The sequence below is a fragment of the Mycteria americana genome, chromosome 1, assembly GCF_035582795.1.
Source record: "Mycteria americana isolate JAX WOST 10 ecotype Jacksonville Zoo and Gardens chromosome 1, USCA_MyAme_1.0, whole genome shotgun sequence".
Lineage (NCBI taxonomy): Eukaryota > Metazoa > Chordata > Aves > Ciconiiformes > Ciconiidae > Mycteria > Mycteria americana.
The window spans coordinates 118980289-118997373 of record NC_134365.1 but is presented as its reverse complement, the minus strand read 5'-3'; the positions used below and the strand labels follow the sequence as shown (position 1 = coordinate 118997373).

The window sequence follows — 17085 nt, the reverse complement described above, 5'->3', positions numbered from 1 at the left end:
TTCCAAGTTTAATATTAAGTTTTAATTCTACATTTTTAGCTTTGTGAAGTTTGGTTAGAACATTTCTGAAACACTGTGGGTTTAGTTAAAAGTAATTACTCTTTGTCATGCAGAAAACCTGGAGGTAAATTCGGTTCTTACTTTTCTCAGTATAAACTCAGAAATTATGCCAGCAGTGTGAGAGGTCTTGCCTTGAATTTACCCCAGCAACAGTTAGAGAAGTTGCAGAGTTAGCATCACATGCAAAGTATTGAAATAGGGATTTCTTTTTTTTAAAGTATTTTTTTGTCTTCAACAGGGGAGGAAATGTGGTGCTTCTGCGCTTTCTGCTTGGTTTAAAAACTGCAACAGAAGATGAAATGGTTGCTGATCTCATGGTGAATATTCTTAAAGTATGCCCAGATTTATTGAATAGGTACTTTAAGGAGACCCGGTATTCCTTTGTTCCTAGACTGAAGTCAGCTTGGATGGACAATATGAAGTTACTCAAAAAGGTAAGAGTATGAATGATGCATACCACCTCTCCGTAGAAATTTGCAATCCCAATACTCTTCTTTCCTCCAAAAATGGAAGTAGTTTTTGTTAGACGGTAGTGCAGAATTACACAAAATTGTAATAGGAAAGATGGTAAAGTTAAACATTCCTGACCTACAGAAAAGTTACAAAGCAAAGGAACTTGGTAGTAGATTGGTAAGCCTGCCTTTGATTGCTTTTATTACAGATAGATACTGTAATGCCATTGCTTTGTAGAATTTGTTACAATTTGGGTGCTGTGCAATACAGAGCCCAGCCAGCCTGTGGTGTGGCTGTGTTAGGTATAAACTAACTCTGAATTAATGATCTTAGCTGAGGTCTTCTGAGTGACAAGAAGTAAGATTTCATTGATTTCAGAGAAACTAAGCTGAGAATCAGGGAGTGGGGTTTTTTGTTTTTGTTTCAGAAGCAGCTGTTCTGTATCAGAGGAAACTCGCATGTCTGAAGGTGTGTTGTGTTCACAGCTGTAAATGCACAGTGCTTTAGAGTTTATTAAAATCACTAAAAAGCAGACAGGCACAATATTTCATAAATAATGATTTTAAAAACAAACCAGTCCAGCAGTGGGGAAGTTAGGTGACTGAGGTTTAAGTGAGCTAAACAGGAAGGACTTAATGGTTCTGAAATAACACCATCAATTGCTGTAGGTATGTTAGGAAGAAGCAGCAGGATGCTGTTAAATATCGAAGAGTAAATGGAGTGGGGGGGAAATGGCATCCTGTTTTCTGTGGGTGCTGAGGAAAATGAGCCGTGGCTCAGAGCCAGAGCTGCTTTAAAAAGTGTAGACATAGAGTGAGTTGGAAGGTCATTTGGTGAAAAGCCATGGTCAGAGCAGAGGCTGTATAAACATTTAACTAAACTGGGAAAGCAGGAGTTGCCATAAGAAGCAGTGGGAAGCATCACATTGATGGTATGGATTTTGAGATGCAGCAACATCGAAGCTCAGCTAGAAAAATGTTTTGTCCTTTCTGAGTGTTCCTCTGACTCTTTGCTTTAGCTTAAAATGGGCAAGTAGGATCTGTAGTCTGTTTGTTGAAAAGGGGTGGCCTTTAGCAGGGGTACAGGTCGCATACAGATGTTCCATTCAGTTGAATAGGAGTCTGGGGGGTGCTCTGTAGCATTTCTGCATGAAAATTGATATTTAGTGCTGTCATTACTTTTGACAAGTCAAACCCTTCTGTAAAATGCTCCCCAGAAGAAGCTGTTATCTCCAGGGCTATATCAATGTTGATTAAATTGTTATTTTTATTTCAGATCTATGACGCTCAACCAGAGGTTTCCAGTTCTTTTAAGACTTCAGAGTTTATTCCTCTTCCCAGGTTGCTCTCTATGGTGATGGTAACAACAGTCCCTGCAGTGTGCAATAAAATAATGTTCACCCAAGGACTAAATGTAAGAGCAGTCTATAGTATTTCAGTGCATTTTTCTGTCCTCGTTAATACTGTTTGATTTAAGTGTGTGATCATCCAAGAAGTTTCTTAAAGTGGTTAATTACATATGTTTTATATTGTCTGTCCCAGCATAAAGCTGGCTTGGGGAAGCACTGGAAAATGAATTAAAACCCATTGATACTGCTTCCAAGAGCCATTCACAAGCACCAGCCCTGCCAATGCTCACTAGTGGTTTAGGCTGGGAATTGGAAACCTACAGATTCTTTCCTGCAAGCCAAGGTTTAGGAAATAATTAATTCGTTAACAAATTTTTACATATATTCAGAGTACAGATTACGTGCAAAGCATAAGAGGAAGCAGTGAAATATCATTAATTCAACTTCCTTCTTCTAGTTACCCAGCACAGTAGTGAAGCACAGCATACTGTCACTTGTATCAATGGTTCTGAGAAGAGCCTTGAAGAATATTGAGTACTGTTTGAATGAAGAAACTTGGCAAAAGTCAGAAATCTACACACTGTCAGTGATGCAGGAATTCGTACAGCTGTACAGAGAAGCCATCAGCAAGGTACAAAATAAAAAGAAAATTGGGGTATAACATGAGTCATTTTGCAGCAGATAACTACGCTTCTGCACTTTCTCCCCAAGTGGTTGTGGCCTGGGAGCCAGGAGATAGTATCTTTGAGCAGTGGGAGGGGAAGGCCGTGGGTTAAAAGGTTTTAATAACTGGTGTGGTAGTAGACTACATTTCCTAACAAAGCTGGCTGATGGAAATGCAGATCAAATTTGTCTCACAACAAAATTTTTAGCATTGGCAGCTATTGTGCTGTAAATGAATTCCAAGAGCAGGCTGAGAAGCAAATTTGCCTCCTGGTTCAAGTAAATTGTAGCCAGCAGAGTTAATTCAGAGTGGGAAGTTCCTAGACAGGGTAGCACTTGGGTTGAAAATATACCATGAGGATGAAGAGTGAAACATAAATTTTTTACAAGAAACTTTTTCAATAAAGTGTTCTTTCCAGTATTTATGTTCTGCAGAAGTGGAAGTACACTACTTGATTTCAGATCTTTTACTGATTGCATACAAGATCAGTTCCGAGCTTTGTGAAGAGCAGCAAATCCTCATGTTGGTTGGTTGTGAATATTTTTATCACAGCAGCTTTGTCTCACTCAGGAGAGCTATTGCAGTTTACTCTTTTTGCTTCTAGCTTTTACCAGACATGAACAATATAGTGGCTGTCTGGCAGTCCCTTCTGAAGCAAGGGAGAGAACACCAAGATGGCCAAGAGGAGAAAAGGGAAAATGATATCTCCACTGTGAAGGCAATGACTGAGACCGCAGAAGTTGCTGAACAGCATGGTAGGCAAAGCAAGTAGAGTTACCCCTTCTTACATGCGTGTGAATAGGTGGTGTGAAATCCTTATCCCATGTAAGGTAGTTAACTTCAGCAGAGTCCAGATGTCACTTGTACCTTTACTATTCATCTTTTCTTTGTTCGGTTCCATGGGCAGTTTAATTCTGACCAGTGTTGGAATTGCCTAAGAACACAGTTTGACAGGTAGGCTGCCATTGCTACTAGGAGGTTAAGCAGTTTGCCTTTCTGCTGTCACAGAATCACGGAATGGTTGAGGTTGGAAGGGACCTCTGGAGGTCATCTTGTCCAACCTCCCTCCCTAAACCTGGTTGCCCAGGACCATGTCCAGACAGCTTTTGAATATCTCCAGGGATGGAGACTCCAACAACATCTCTGAGCTACCTGTGCCAGTACTTGGCCACCCTCACAGAGAAAAAGTGTTTCCTGATGTTCAGAGGAAACCTCCTGTGTTTCAGTCTGTGCCCATTGCCTCTGGTCCTGTCACTGGGCACCACTAAAAAGAGCCTAGCTCCATCCTTTTTGCACCTTCCCTTCAGGTATTTACATACATTGGTGAGATCCCCCTGAGCCTTCTCTTCTCCAGGCTGAACAGTCCCAGCTCTCTCAGCCCTTCCTCATAGGAGAGACGCTGCAGTCCCTTCATCATCTTTGTGGCCCTTCAGTGGGCTCTCTCCAGTGTGTCCATGTCTCTCTTGTACTGGGGAGCCCAGAACTGGACACAGCACTCCAGGTGTGGCCTCACCAGTGCTGAGTAGAGGGGAAGGATCACCTCCCTTGGCCTGCTGGCAGTGCTTTGTCTAATGCAGGCCAAGATACTGGTAGCCTTCTCTGTGGCAAGGGCACATCGCTGGCTCATGCTCAACTTGGTGTCCACTAGGACCCCTAGGTCCTTTTCTGCCAAGCTGCTTTCTGGCTGGGTGGCCCCCAGTGTGTACTGGCACATGGGGTTGTTACTCCTCCGGTGCAGGACTCTGCAGTTCCCCTTGCTGAACTTAACCCTCCTGTCCTTGACCCTTTTGTGCTAGTAGGAGTATTTTGCAGCCACACGATAAAACAGGCAGGGAAACTGATATGCCTGCAAAAGAATTTTTTGAGGGATTTTAGTTTGGCCAAGTTATTTTTACCATGAGATCATTTTTTTGAAGCAGTTAGTTACGGTGGCTACGCAAATGCTTGTGTTGCTGTAGCACAGGATTAGAAACGTGCAAATGTTGGAAGAGGGAGAGAGAGTTGGAGTGAAGGCTTAGGTTTTCCTCTCTCAAAACCAGTGTCCCTCCTGAAGGACTTGCTTTCATAGTCCCATTGCAGGGAACTGGAAGTTTTAGTACTCTCTGTAGCTTGGCTACCAGCTTGCAATGTTTTACTTAATAGACTGAAGATAAATCTACAGCCAGTTTCATGCCTTTCACAGGACATATTCCACAGTGAGGCTTCCTGGAGCAGAGAGTTTTTCAGTGTATGTCCTTCTGTGTGTGGCTTTGGGCAGCAAAATAGTTGTCAACTCTGGCACTCCAAGGCTCTTTATTGGTAGAGTGCCTGCTGAAACCAATGGAGTAGCTAATCTCTAAAGTACTGCAGCTGTAGTTTCTTTGCATACTAGGGTGGTAATACTGTATCACTTACGCTCAGCTCACCTTTTACAGCTTTATTTGCACTGTGGCCACTAGAGAATTCTTTTTTAATGGGAGTTGAGACTCAGGAAAGCAAAGACAAAGTTTATGCATGGCATCCATCCAGTTCTTCATAGCTCCCTGAGGGAGACCCAGTTAACAGGAAAAAAGTAGGTGTTAAAAAAAAGTTTTGGCTGCCTGTAATTTATTTTGCTTCCTTTCATTAGTGACTGGATAACAAGTAGCTTTTATGTGTCCTCATGTTACAAACTCAAAGAGTATTTAGCTGCTGAAATAGCTTTTCTTAAGAAGTAAACAGCTGCCTTAGCTGGGGTTGGTGTTTTTCTCATATAGACATTTGTTGTCTTCCTCTTGCCAAGAGGTCACATTGAGAGAATATTATTTTGAAAGAGGGAAGGGAAAGAAAGAAACCTTTAACTGAAATAATAAATTAGTGTACTGTCTCCTGCCAAGGAGACTACTTCCCCAGTCAAACCTACCTGGTGTTAGGTAAAAATAGTGTCCCTGGAAACCAGCAGCATGACCATATCCTTTCCTTCACTTTCTTCTGTTGTTCAGCCTTAAATTGAAAAGCAGTGGGACTGATTGGATTCTTATAGTGAGTGTTAAGTTGTTGAGATTGTCTTTTATATGTGTGAGCACTTTAGAGTCAAATTAGAAATGGCAACTGTGAATTTAAGCACTGAATAAGCTCATTTAGTTTTAAAAGTATTCACACAGGGATGCTGGGGAAGGAAACTGGGGATTCCATGGTTGGTTTTTTTTGTTTCTTCTTGTTAGTGAGGAAGATAACTGATCATTTCATAGGCAAGTCTATTGGAAATGTAGTTAGTAATTCTCATGTTTGATAATTTAGGTGCTACACTGTGCTCTCTTGGTATGAAGGAAGGAGAAACTAATTATGTAAACACTTTGTTTAGGTTCAGATGATGCTGAGACCCTGTTTCTGAAAGCTGCGCTGCTTCAGGTCATATGCCTTTATCAGAAGGTTGTGCCCCACTTGGTAGCACGGAGCAATTTTGATTTTAGCAAGCTGCTAAAAGGTACGTGATGGGTATTTCTATTACCTTCATTGCTTTCTCTGGCTATTTACAAAGTCCACAGCAGAAAGGAATGTTTGCTCTTCTGTGTAGATAGAGAAAGAACAGTTTTCTAAAAGTAACCCATTTTAGTTTCTTCATTGTGTTGGCATTTATTGTTGCTATTTCTGCAGTGCTCTGGCACTCTACCCTCTTAAATTCCATGGCTGCTCTGCTACATTCAGTTGTTGTAAATGGTAGGTTGCACTACAGTCTTCCTCTCTGTCTGTCATATTCTTGCAAAAATTTGTTTTTTATGGGGTTTTAATTCTAATGTTTCTGAGGAAGACCAATGTCCAACTTTTAATGAGATTTGGGGGTCTAATTCTCCTAGACCTATGTCAACAATCCAACGTAAGTAAGTTATTTCCAAACTCTTATTAGCCACAATGATATAGATTTTTTTTTTTTTTTTAACAGGATATTTCACAGAAAATTTAGGGTGGGGGAGAAGCACGTACCAATTCACCAGTCTCCTCTGGAAAATCTTTTAACATTCAATTAGTTTTTCCATTTGCTATGTTTTGAATTATTTTATCATAGTTGGGCAGTGTGTGGGGAGAACAACACTATTCTGTCTGGTGGATTTTCCTCATATAGATTTTCCTCTCCTGTGGAAAATCTATATGAGGAAGCACTTTCGCAATATTGTTGTATTTTTGTCTCTGATGTCATGTCCAAGGAGGGTATTCCTCTTCATACAGCAGAAGTAAACAGAGACATTCTGTACCTGCTGAATGCAGCAAGGATGATGAACCACAAATTATGGACTGTGGGCAAGAGCCTCCAATACTGCTTGTGGTACAATAAATACAGCCATTTAAAATTGAGACTGGAGGAGAGAGCAAAATGTTGTTTGGGCATTGTTGCTGTCTGCAGGCCACCAGAGCTTGTAGGCCACTAAACTAGAGCAACTATCAGTGTTTTAGGCAGGTCTGGGATGTTTAAGAATGGGAGTTACGTAAATGCTTTAATTAAAGTCTGTCAGGGGAAAAAATCATAGAATCATTTATGTTGGAAAAGATCATTGAGTCCAACTGAAAACCTAATACTGCCGAGTCTACTGCTAAATCGTGTCCTGAAGCACCACATCTACGCGTCTTTTAAATACCTCCAGGGATGGTGACTCAACCAGTTCCCTGGGCAGCCTGTTCCAGTGCTTGACAACCCTTTCGGTGAAGAAATTTGTCCTCATACCCAATCTAAACCTCCCCTGGCGCAACTTGAGGCCATTTCCTCTTGTCCTGTCGCTTGTTAATTGGGAGAAGAGACCAACACCCACCTTGCTACAACCTCCTTTCAGGTAGAGAGCGATAAGGTCTCCCCTCAGCCTCCTTTTCTCCAGGCTAAGCAACCCCAGTTCCCTCAGCCGCTCCTCACAAGACTTGTGCTCCAGACCCTTCACCAGCTTCCTTGCCTTTCTCTGGACACGCTCCAGCACCTCCATGTCTCTCTTGTAGTGAGGGGCCCAAAACTGAACACAGTATTCGAGGTGCGGCCTCACCAGTACCAAGTACAGGGGGACGATCACATCCCTAGTCCTGCTGGCCACACTATTTCTGATACAAGCCAGGATGCTGTTGGCCTTCTTGGCCACCTGGGCACGCTGCTGGCTCATACTCAGGCAGCTGTCGACCAATACCCCCAGGTCCTTTTCTTCTAGGCAGCTTTCCAGCCACTCTTCCCCAGGACTGTAGCGTTGCATGAGGTTGTTGTGACCCAAGTGCAGGACCTTGCATTTAGCCTTTTTGGCCCCAGCCCATCGATCCAGCCTGTCCAGGTCCCTCTGTAGAGCCTTCCTACCCTCAAGCAGATCAACACTCCCACACAACTTGGTGTCATCTGCAAACTTACTGAGAGTGCACTCGATCCCCTCGTCCAGATCATTGATAAAGATATTAAACAGAACTGGCCCCAACACAGAGCCCTGGGGAACACCACTTGTGACCGGCTGCCAACTGGATTTAACTCCATTCACCACCACTCTTTGGGCCCGGCCATCCAGCCAGTTCTTCACCCAGCGAAGCGTATGCCCGTCCAAGCCATGAGCAGCCAGGTTCTCCAGGAGAATGCTGTGGGAAATGGTGTCAAGGGCTTTACTAATGTCTAGGTAGACAACATCCACAGCCTTTCCCTCATCCGCTAAGCAGGTCACCTTGTCCTAGAAGGAGATCATGTTAGTCAAGCAGGACCTGCCTTTCATAAACCCATGCTGACTGGGCCTGATCACCTGTACGGGCCGTGTGATGTCACTCAAGGTGATCTGCTCCATAACCTTCCCTGGCACTGAGGTCAGACTGACAGGCCTGTAGTTCCCTGAATCCTCCTTCCAGCCCTTCTTGTAGATGGGCATCACATTTGCTAACCTAAAAAAAGGGGCTTTAAACAAAAAACCCCTCTGAATCTATGAACTATCTGTGAGGTTTTCCCTCCCTCTGTCAAAGCATATTTAATTGGTTTGTATACTTGGTGACTCATCACATATCCTGTTTATCCCATTATTTCTTGTGTTGGTCTGCTTTTTTCAAAATGGACAAAAGGCGGGATACCTTTTTGTGAGGCAGAAATCTCTTTGATGGTATGTTTTGTTACAGTATGAAATAAAAAGTTGAACAGGATGGAAAATAAAGCATCATTCTCAAACAAATGTAATGAAGTGAGCCTGGATATTAATTTTGATGAAAGATGATATGGTAGAAAATGATAGTGTAAATTAATCATGAAACTTCCTTCCCTCAGATGCCAGCTTGAGAGTTCTGTCATTCCTTTCCCTCACCCTGATTGAAACATGCACTCCAAAGGCAGCATGTTTTTCTACCATGTAGCAATATGTGCTTTACACAGCTGGTATAGTTCTATTGTTTGGTCTTACTGTTGGCTAGACTTTGTAGTGATGCTGCATTTTTTAAATTTATTGTTCTGTCTCTAATGTGGACCACAAAGATACTACACAGACTATGAAAAGCACACTGGCACTAAAGCTCTATACAGCTGATCTCTGTATGTAACTTAACTGCAGTTAAAGTGTGGGCAGGTCAATTTTTGGAGCACACTGTGATGGTCTCTGCACAGCTGTGTGACCTGTAAGGTGAATAATTCTGAGGCTATGCCAAAGCAGTCGTCGTGAGCAGATGATAAAAGTGATGTAGGGAGAGACACAAGTGTAAAGTTCCATTGCCTGTAGCAAATACTGTAATAGTATAAGCGTTAAGATTTGTTATTGACTTAAATTCTGTATTTTTGTCTCCAGTTTATCCATCCTTTTTACTTCCTGTAGGACATAGCTTTTCAGGGTTGCTGAGACTGATAGAAGAGATTTTGTATTCCCATGCACCAGCGATAGCTTGTGCTGGGGCAGGTGTTAGATTCTCCCTGCTGAGGGCTGGATTCCAGCCTTAGATTGGCCAAACATAATCATAGCGTGTCTGGGGATCTCATGGTATGAAAATTTGTGGATTGCCAGCTTATCTCACAGTGGTGGTTTGAAACCCTAAATGATTAGTGTTCCTGAAATATCAGGAAGGTATACCAAAATAAAGTTGATTGTATTGCTTTCAAACCTCAGGTATCGTCACTGAAAAGGGCCTCCGAGAGGAGGTCCCTCCTGTTCTGCAGCACCATATACTGAAAGTGGCTTTGGAACTTCCTGCAAATAAATTTGCCTGGTTCAGAGTACAGGTAAGAGACTTCAAGGCAAATTTATGTTTCTTTGGCTTGTTGTCCTCAAATCTTTACATCCAGCACTGCCTAGTTTTAAACTAGTCCCAGCCCAGTCATTTTAAGAGGGTGACCCTTTTGTAAAACCAGTAGGAATTACAGCCTTAGCATTAGTGAATAATCCCTTCTGAGCTGAAAAGTTTTTCTACTAGGACAGAAATCTTTGCTTCCCTGAAGAGGGCTGGACAAAGTTCCTTCAGCTCTTCTTGTCCTTGGAGAGGGGCAAGAGCGCGAATTTGCTGGTTTCCGCTTCTCTGGAAAGCCTGAGATTTCAGACCAAGGAAATGAGCTGCTGATGGGAGCCATCCCACCCATTCCCAGGGAAGATTCTGGCATTTGTTAAGGCTGTCCCTCCTCTCCATAATTACCAGAAACCTTCAGGGCCCCTGCTCTCTTCTTTACTGCAGGCCTGTAAAGTAAGAGAGCTGTAGAGAGCCTGCTTTTCATGTCTGGAGAAAAGAGTGGGCCTAGCTCTGGGGTGAAGCAGAGACACCCATGGGTGTTGTGACAGCGACCCTGCCTTGTAGGAGATTTTCTGTCCTTTCCAGCTGGCCATAAAGGAAAACTGAGGAGAGCTAAGAGCAAACAAAGGAAAACCTGGAAACAGACAAAGAAGCTAAAGTATTTCCTTGTAGCTTTGCCATCCTAGTATAGACAGGTTTTAACAGAGAAGATAAAAGCTAAATCTGGCAATGTTACAGAGGGTTATGGTTGTTAGACATCAAATGCAAGTCAGTGAGAAAAGCAGGGGAGGTGGCTGCTGAAGGATTGTCATTTGATGTTCAGATAGCGTTCAGCATCCCTGTGACTTGTAGTGTTTTCCTGTTCTTTGGGTATCAGTCTCTTAAATGATTATATTTCTTATTCAGAGAGTATTGTAGGAAATCTGAATTCCTGGGGATAACAGAAATAGGATGGACGATTGGGGAGGAAGGTGGCTTTATCTTGGACCCTTGTATTAGTTGTTGTTTCTGTTACTCCTCTCTTCTTCCACTTTCTAAAAAAAAAATGTACTCATCTTGTGGCTCACTGAATGCAAAGTGGTATAAATGATCCCATTCATTTCTGGCCTTGGTATTTTTTGGCAGATCTATAAAATAATACACTTTTATTACGTATCTACTTCAGTGCAACATAATCCTGTACAGTGTTGCTGTACCAGGGGAATTTTAATATATTTTTCTTTTAGGATGTTTCTGAGACAGAGAAGGTATCTGGTGAAAAATCAGTGTTCTATTTACTGATGAAAATGTTTGTTACAAGTAACCATTCTCACCTGAAAATTTCAACCAAAAAACTGATCATCAAGGTAAGTGTTTGATCAGAAATATCAGGATGTTCACTATATCCCATTGGTCTAAAATCTCTGTGTTCTAAAATTTTTCTTAAAGCAGATGCCTTTACTGCATAGTTGTGTGGCCAACAGTCGTCTTTACCGTTTTCTGTGACTGTTCTTGGAAATTGCTGTAAGATAACTACCTATTAGCTAATTATTCTATGAAAGTAAGTGCTGTCAACTGCATTTGCTGCAACAGTTGATGAAATAGTAAGGAAAATGTCTTAATGTTTGCCCACCCCACCTAGGCTGAATTAATTCTGATACTGTAATAAACCCATGTAGTTTGTACCTGTAAAGGTCTTGACATTGATCAAGAAGAGATTATTTTTGATCTTTCCTTTTTATCCTTGTTTATTTAATCTGTACTTCATCACTCTAGCCTTCCTAAAGTCTTAGCTAGTTTGTTCTGGCCTTGCAAAATAGGCCTGTTTGTCACAGTCTGATACAAGCTCTGACGCAAGGAGTACTTTTGTCTTAAAAATTAATTAAAATCCCCTTCTGTGCATTTAAATAAGTTATCTGACTTTTCAGAAGTGCTGATCAACTACAAATCTCATGAGGGCACAAGCAGCTGTCGGTTCTAGTATCATTTTAAAACTGGGCTTCTTTTAGTTATCTAAGTAGGGGTAGAGACCTAGATTAAAACCAAACCCAACCAAGTAACTGTCCCTCCCAAGAGAAAATCCAAAAAGCTGTTCTATGCCCTGAACAGAGCTCCTCGTGCAGTGTGCCATGGTAATAGCGGCATACAAGTTTGTATGCAGCTTTGTGCGTTTAATTTCTGCATTTAGCTTCAATCACAGAGTGCAATTGTAATGTCCAAACTACTACACCAAATTTACAGTGATTGAATTAGGTTTTAGTTGCTCTTGATCCCTGCAAGGGATTAAAGGCAGGTTAACTTTGTCTCACAGTAATGAGTATCTCAATCAAAAGCTACCCAGTACGGTTTTTGTAGTGTATTTGGATTCTTTTGCTGAGTGGAGATGTGGGCTGGCTGACTCATTCTTGTTTCCTCTTTTAGATTCAGTCCGTTTCATTTTCTCTGAAGAGAATACAGGAGCAGTGAAGTTAGGGCAGTTATGTCAGCAGAAAGGCTGCTAAGAATAGATGTTAATGACTGTGTTTTGCTTATTTTTCAACACAGTGCCATATAATCAGAAGGCATGTTTTTGGATTTCACATTCTGTTCCTGCCTGTTTTCATGAGAGCTGCAAGTGTACTTCTATTTCAAGACTCTACCAAAAATAGTTAATTATTTAAAAATGAATCCTTTTTTCTTTTTTTTTTTCTTTAAATGAATTATCCTGTCAGATTTGTGTAAGCAGTGGTATTATTTTTATAGCTGATGGTGGTGTACACAGAGTAAATGTAGAGCAAATGAGCTGTGATAGCTTCCTTTGTATTTTGTGTGTGGGGAGAATTCATCCTGCATAATTACAGTCGTTTAACGTAGATGCCAGAGTTACTTGCGAGGCTGGTCAAGGTTTCTTTTGAGAGTGAGGGGCAGGTGGTTCTACCACTGTGCAGTGCAAATTGCCTGTCATCTGGATTGTCCTTCAGACAGCCATTCTTCCTCCTCCTCTTCTCCCTCCTCCTCCTTTATTTCTTTTACAGACGGAGCATAGGGTCACCAGGTTCCTAATGCAGGTGCCTCAGATAAGAGCCTGAATTTAGATAGCATGAAGGTGGGCAAAAATTTCTAAATATTTTAATGCGTGTTATTTGACTGTGGTAAAATTGTATCTACCTTGTCACCCCACAGCAACCGTGACTATGCCTACGCTTCTCTCTGGACCTTCTCTCTGTGGTCACGACCCACTGTTCATTTATTTGACTGTTTACCCATCTGCCCAACTCTTTTAAGCACAAGTAGCCTGATTTAGTTTAGCAATTATTTGCCTTTATATTGCATCAGTAGTTTTCAAAAGCCCTTCTATAGGCGGTTTTTAAGGGTATAGCGCTTTTTTTTTCTTGCTGTAATGGTATAAAGATGTACAACCCCCTTAAAGCAGTATAGCCTGCTCCCCTGAAATTATAAGAGTAAGATTTACTAAGGTGGAGGGAACAAATGCTCTGTGTCCAGGCAACTTTGACCTCAGTAGGGTTTGTGCTGACTGACTGCTGACAACAGAAGGACTTGACATGGTTAGACCAAACGTCCTGCTAGCCTTTATCCTGGCTCTTACGTTTGGCTGTGCCTTAGGGGGAACTTCCCTTGCCAGTGTGTGAGACAGTGTTGTAGTAGCCCTTGTTGCAGGGAACACATCTGGTGTTTCAGGCTGCGTGAGGGGACAGGGGACACACTAGCTCCATTGAAGCTGTCCAGCGTAGGGCTCTTTTGCAGGCTGGGACCAGCGAGATGGATTGGCCCTGGCTGTGGCTCTGTGCTGCAGCCAGCTCTGTTCCTCTGTGTCCCTGTACCATAGACCTTGAGCAATGCAGTGAGCAGCACTGCAGGTAGCACAATGGCCTCTGGATCCAGTGCATACTGCCCCGGCATGTGTTGAAGCAGGTTCCTGCGCCCTGAGTGCTTGTAGAAGTCTCATATTCCAAATGCATGGGAATGAACGTTCACTGTGAGGTTGTCATGTGCTCTTTGCCCAATCTGGTGAATAGGTGTTTGCAGCATACTTGAATGGGGTGCATATGGGATCCATCCATACACATGGTTGGTGTGAGGGCATGAACCAAGTGGAGTTGTACTGGGTTTGCGCTGCAGACAGCAGGTGAGAGGAGGAGAGGCTCTGAGCAGACAGGAGCAGAAGGAAGTTGCTCTCAGCTGATTGTCCCAGTTGTGAGAGACTAAGCCATGTTTTGCCCTCTTACTTTGGTCATTCTTAAAGCCCTCCTTTCTCTGCCCCAGGACTGCTGCTTGCCCTTTTCCTACAGCACCTGTGTGTGTCTGGCAAAGCTCAGTGGGTTTCATTCATTACCTGTAACATAGTCATGTCTCACCTCTCACTGCTCTTGCTGAGAGAACAGTAAGCAAAACAGCCATGTTGAAGACGCTAGGCCTTGGCCCTAGTTACACTGAGGTCAGATGATACAGTCTTGGGAGATTTTGTTTTAAAAAGTGCATTCAGTTTTACTGTCTGTTATGCAGTTAGAGTGGCCCTGGTGAGTGGGAATAAGGCCTCTTGAACTGAGGGGGTAAGAATGACAGATATTTCTTTTCATCAACCTGCTCTTCTTTTTTTATTTCCAAGAAGAAGAAAATATGAAGTTGCTATACAAAAAGATTTGTGCTTTTTTTTGGTTTTGTATTTCAGTTTTGGTTGTTGTTTTGTTTTGTTTTGTTTTTTTTTTACCCTCCCCTTTGGTTTTCTGGACAGGTTTTACGTGACAGCGGAGTGTTTGAGTACACGTGGAAGGAACTTTCAGTTTGGCTGGAACACTTGGATAATACAAAAGAAGACAAAAAGGAAGCAGTGATTCAATTTTTGGAAAGGGTAACAACTGTTCAAATTAGCTGGATAAACAATGCCAAGAATAGCATTAATGGAAACTAATTATTTTGTTGCTATTGTTGAGAAACCTGTCAAAGATCAGTGAATGAGTTCTGAGAAAAGCAGTGTTTGTAATTCTTTATACAGAGGTGACATTTTTCTTGTCTTGGGTGGGAGGACAGTGAAATGATTTGGAGGAAAATTAAATCCAGAAAACTGAGTTGTTATTACAGCATTGTTGATATAAGGGTAGAGTGTTGTGTGTGTGGGTAGCTCTTATCTCCTCTTTTCTTTATATGGCAATACCTGACAAAATATCAGACCTGAGTAAGTTGTAATCTTTTACAAGAAAAGTTGACATTTCCTGTTTACTTCTCAGGATGTTAAATGCCCAGTGCTTCCTTTTCATTGCAGTTTCCCCAGGGACTCAGCCTGTGGTAGCACTTTAGGTGCGAAATTGCAGTGGACATTTCTTTTTCCATCAGACCCAGTGTCCCATGTATAGCAGTAACCATAGGCAGATTCCTGCAGAAGTATATGGAAGTTGTCGTCCTGAAACTTTCCCAGCTTCCAACCACTTTTAGAACGTAGTCTTTCTTAACAAGATATGGTTCCTGTAGACTTAATAGCCTGTGCACTTACATTTCTCTCTCAACCTTTGTTAACAGATCCTGTTGAAACTGGTGACAAACCCCTATCCATATACAGATAAAGCAGCAGACCTTGTTCAGGAAGCCAGTATGCTCCAAGTTAATATGTTTAAACAAGACTCTGATAACGTCAGCATCCCCATCTCTCACATTGATGGTATGTGGCGATTCCCTCAACAACAGAGAATTCCAAGACTTTGTGCTAAATTTTCTAGCCCTAATCTGCAAACTGACGACTGATAACTGTAGAAATCCTGCTTAAGTAAGGACCTACAGGATGCAGTCCTCCAGTTGTGTTTAGTATCAGAAGTAGAAATCTGAATTGCAAAGTTACCACTTTACCCCCAAAAGTAATTTCTGATGCAGTTACACCATTTTAACAGTATTTTAAATCTCTCTTCAGGCTCCTGCAGCAGCATTTTCTAATGAAAATGAAAACTATTACAGTTCCTCTCCCTGGGGCTACTCATATCTGTTCATCCAGGAGGAAGGGGCTGGGGTGCCCAGGGAGCTTCTTACTCCCAGGCACACAGCTGGAATTTTGCTGCTCCTGCTTTCTGGGACCGGTCACAGCCCTACTGCAGAAAAAGTAAAAATTCTGCAGGTGTGGACACTTGGACAGCTTACCATGTGCTAGCTGTTCTGCTATAACAGTCCATGCGTAGGATTTTGCAGTACATAAATGTAGGATAATTGAGGTAGTTTAACACTCGGTACCAGATGGATCAGTTACCTTGAGTCAACTGTATTACAGAGATGTAATGCCAGCCATGGAATACATGGTATCTTCTTTGTATGTTAAAGCTGTCTTTGACTCTTTCATGGCCAAGATTTGGTTCTCTGGCCATACAGAGCTGAGAAGCTCTTCAAGGACGGCTCAGGATGTTCTTTTAATGGGGAAGTGGCTGCTTCCTTCGTACTTTCCCATACACATTTCCTGTCACTGTTATGCTCTGATAGTCCTTACCTAATACCATCATGATAGCAGTAGGTGATGCACCTCTTCCCTTCCCTTACTTCTGTCAGCTGGACAGCAGTGTTGAAAGGCAAAAAGTAAAGTTAAGCCCACAGTAAGAGACAGTGATTTTTACAGTTGCATTTACCGTTGCATTGCTAGACAAATGTGTCTTTCATCCTTTTTTCTGCTTTGGGAATTCAGAAGCTGCCCTGTATTCCTGGATTGTTGGATTCTACCTCCATTGTTTTCTAGTTAGTCTGAATCCTCTGCTTACATTTTTTTCTTTGCTTAATAGATGTCCTGGATATGGTGGATGTCCTAATCGAGGGCAGTGATGGCTTAGATGAAGAAATTGGCTTCACTTTAAATGAAGACATGATTATCCAAACATTTCCATTCAGTGCTGTTGTCCCTGCTGCATTAGAAGCCAGGAATATACTGTTGCTTCAGACTGAAAATGGAACAGGTACAGACTTTTTTGTTTGTATGTATCATCTATGCTAGTGGAGTGGAAGTGGGATCATTCTTACCCAGTGAGCTCCTCAAGACATTTTATCTTCGTTGAAAGCAGAAAGAGGTGCAGATCCATGGTGTTCCCTGCCTAAGAGAGGCATTAAAGCTTATGAGCTGCTTCTGTCCTTTTTTTCCTGACCCTAAAGAAGCTCACTTGATTTCTGGAGTAGGGAAAATAGATGGAAATGCAGGCATTCTATAAACTGCCATTTGACTCTAGGGAGCGCCTACTGTGGGAAAACAAACTTGCCCAGGTTAGAAAAAGAGAGCCCACCTTTCCTCTATGAGATGCAGGGAAGTGGAGGAGGAGAATGACCCCAGGCTCTGAGCACAGTATAGAGGTGACTGAGGAGCAGTACAGAGACACTGTCCCTGCATGGACGATCTTGGTGTGGAAGCAGTTGCGCTTCAATAACAGTGTTTTAAGCACAGAGTATGCAGATTGTGAGAGGA

At 42.2% G+C, this 17085-nt stretch overlaps 1 protein-coding gene across 2 annotated transcripts in view; it reads left to right on the top strand.

Moving 5' to 3' along the window:
• The window catches only part of URB1 (URB1 ribosome biogenesis factor), a 60041-nt gene that overhangs the window by 13813 nt on the left and 29143 nt on the right, over window positions 1-17085 (top strand). For both annotated transcript variants that reach the window (XM_075517481.1, XM_075517474.1), the window contains exons 9-18: window positions 299-494; window positions 1789-1926; window positions 2319-2492; window positions 3130-3280; window positions 5848-5970; window positions 9572-9684; window positions 10913-11032; window positions 14398-14514; window positions 15180-15318; window positions 16415-16585. In XM_075517481.1, coding sequence (XP_075373596.1) covers window positions 299-494; window positions 1789-1926; window positions 2319-2492; window positions 3130-3280; window positions 5848-5970; window positions 9572-9684; window positions 10913-11032; window positions 14398-14514; window positions 15180-15318; window positions 16415-16585 — 1442 coding nt within the window. The remainder of the gene's footprint in view (window positions 1-298; window positions 495-1788; window positions 1927-2318; window positions 2493-3129; window positions 3281-5847; window positions 5971-9571; window positions 9685-10912; window positions 11033-14397; window positions 14515-15179; window positions 15319-16414; window positions 16586-17085) is intronic.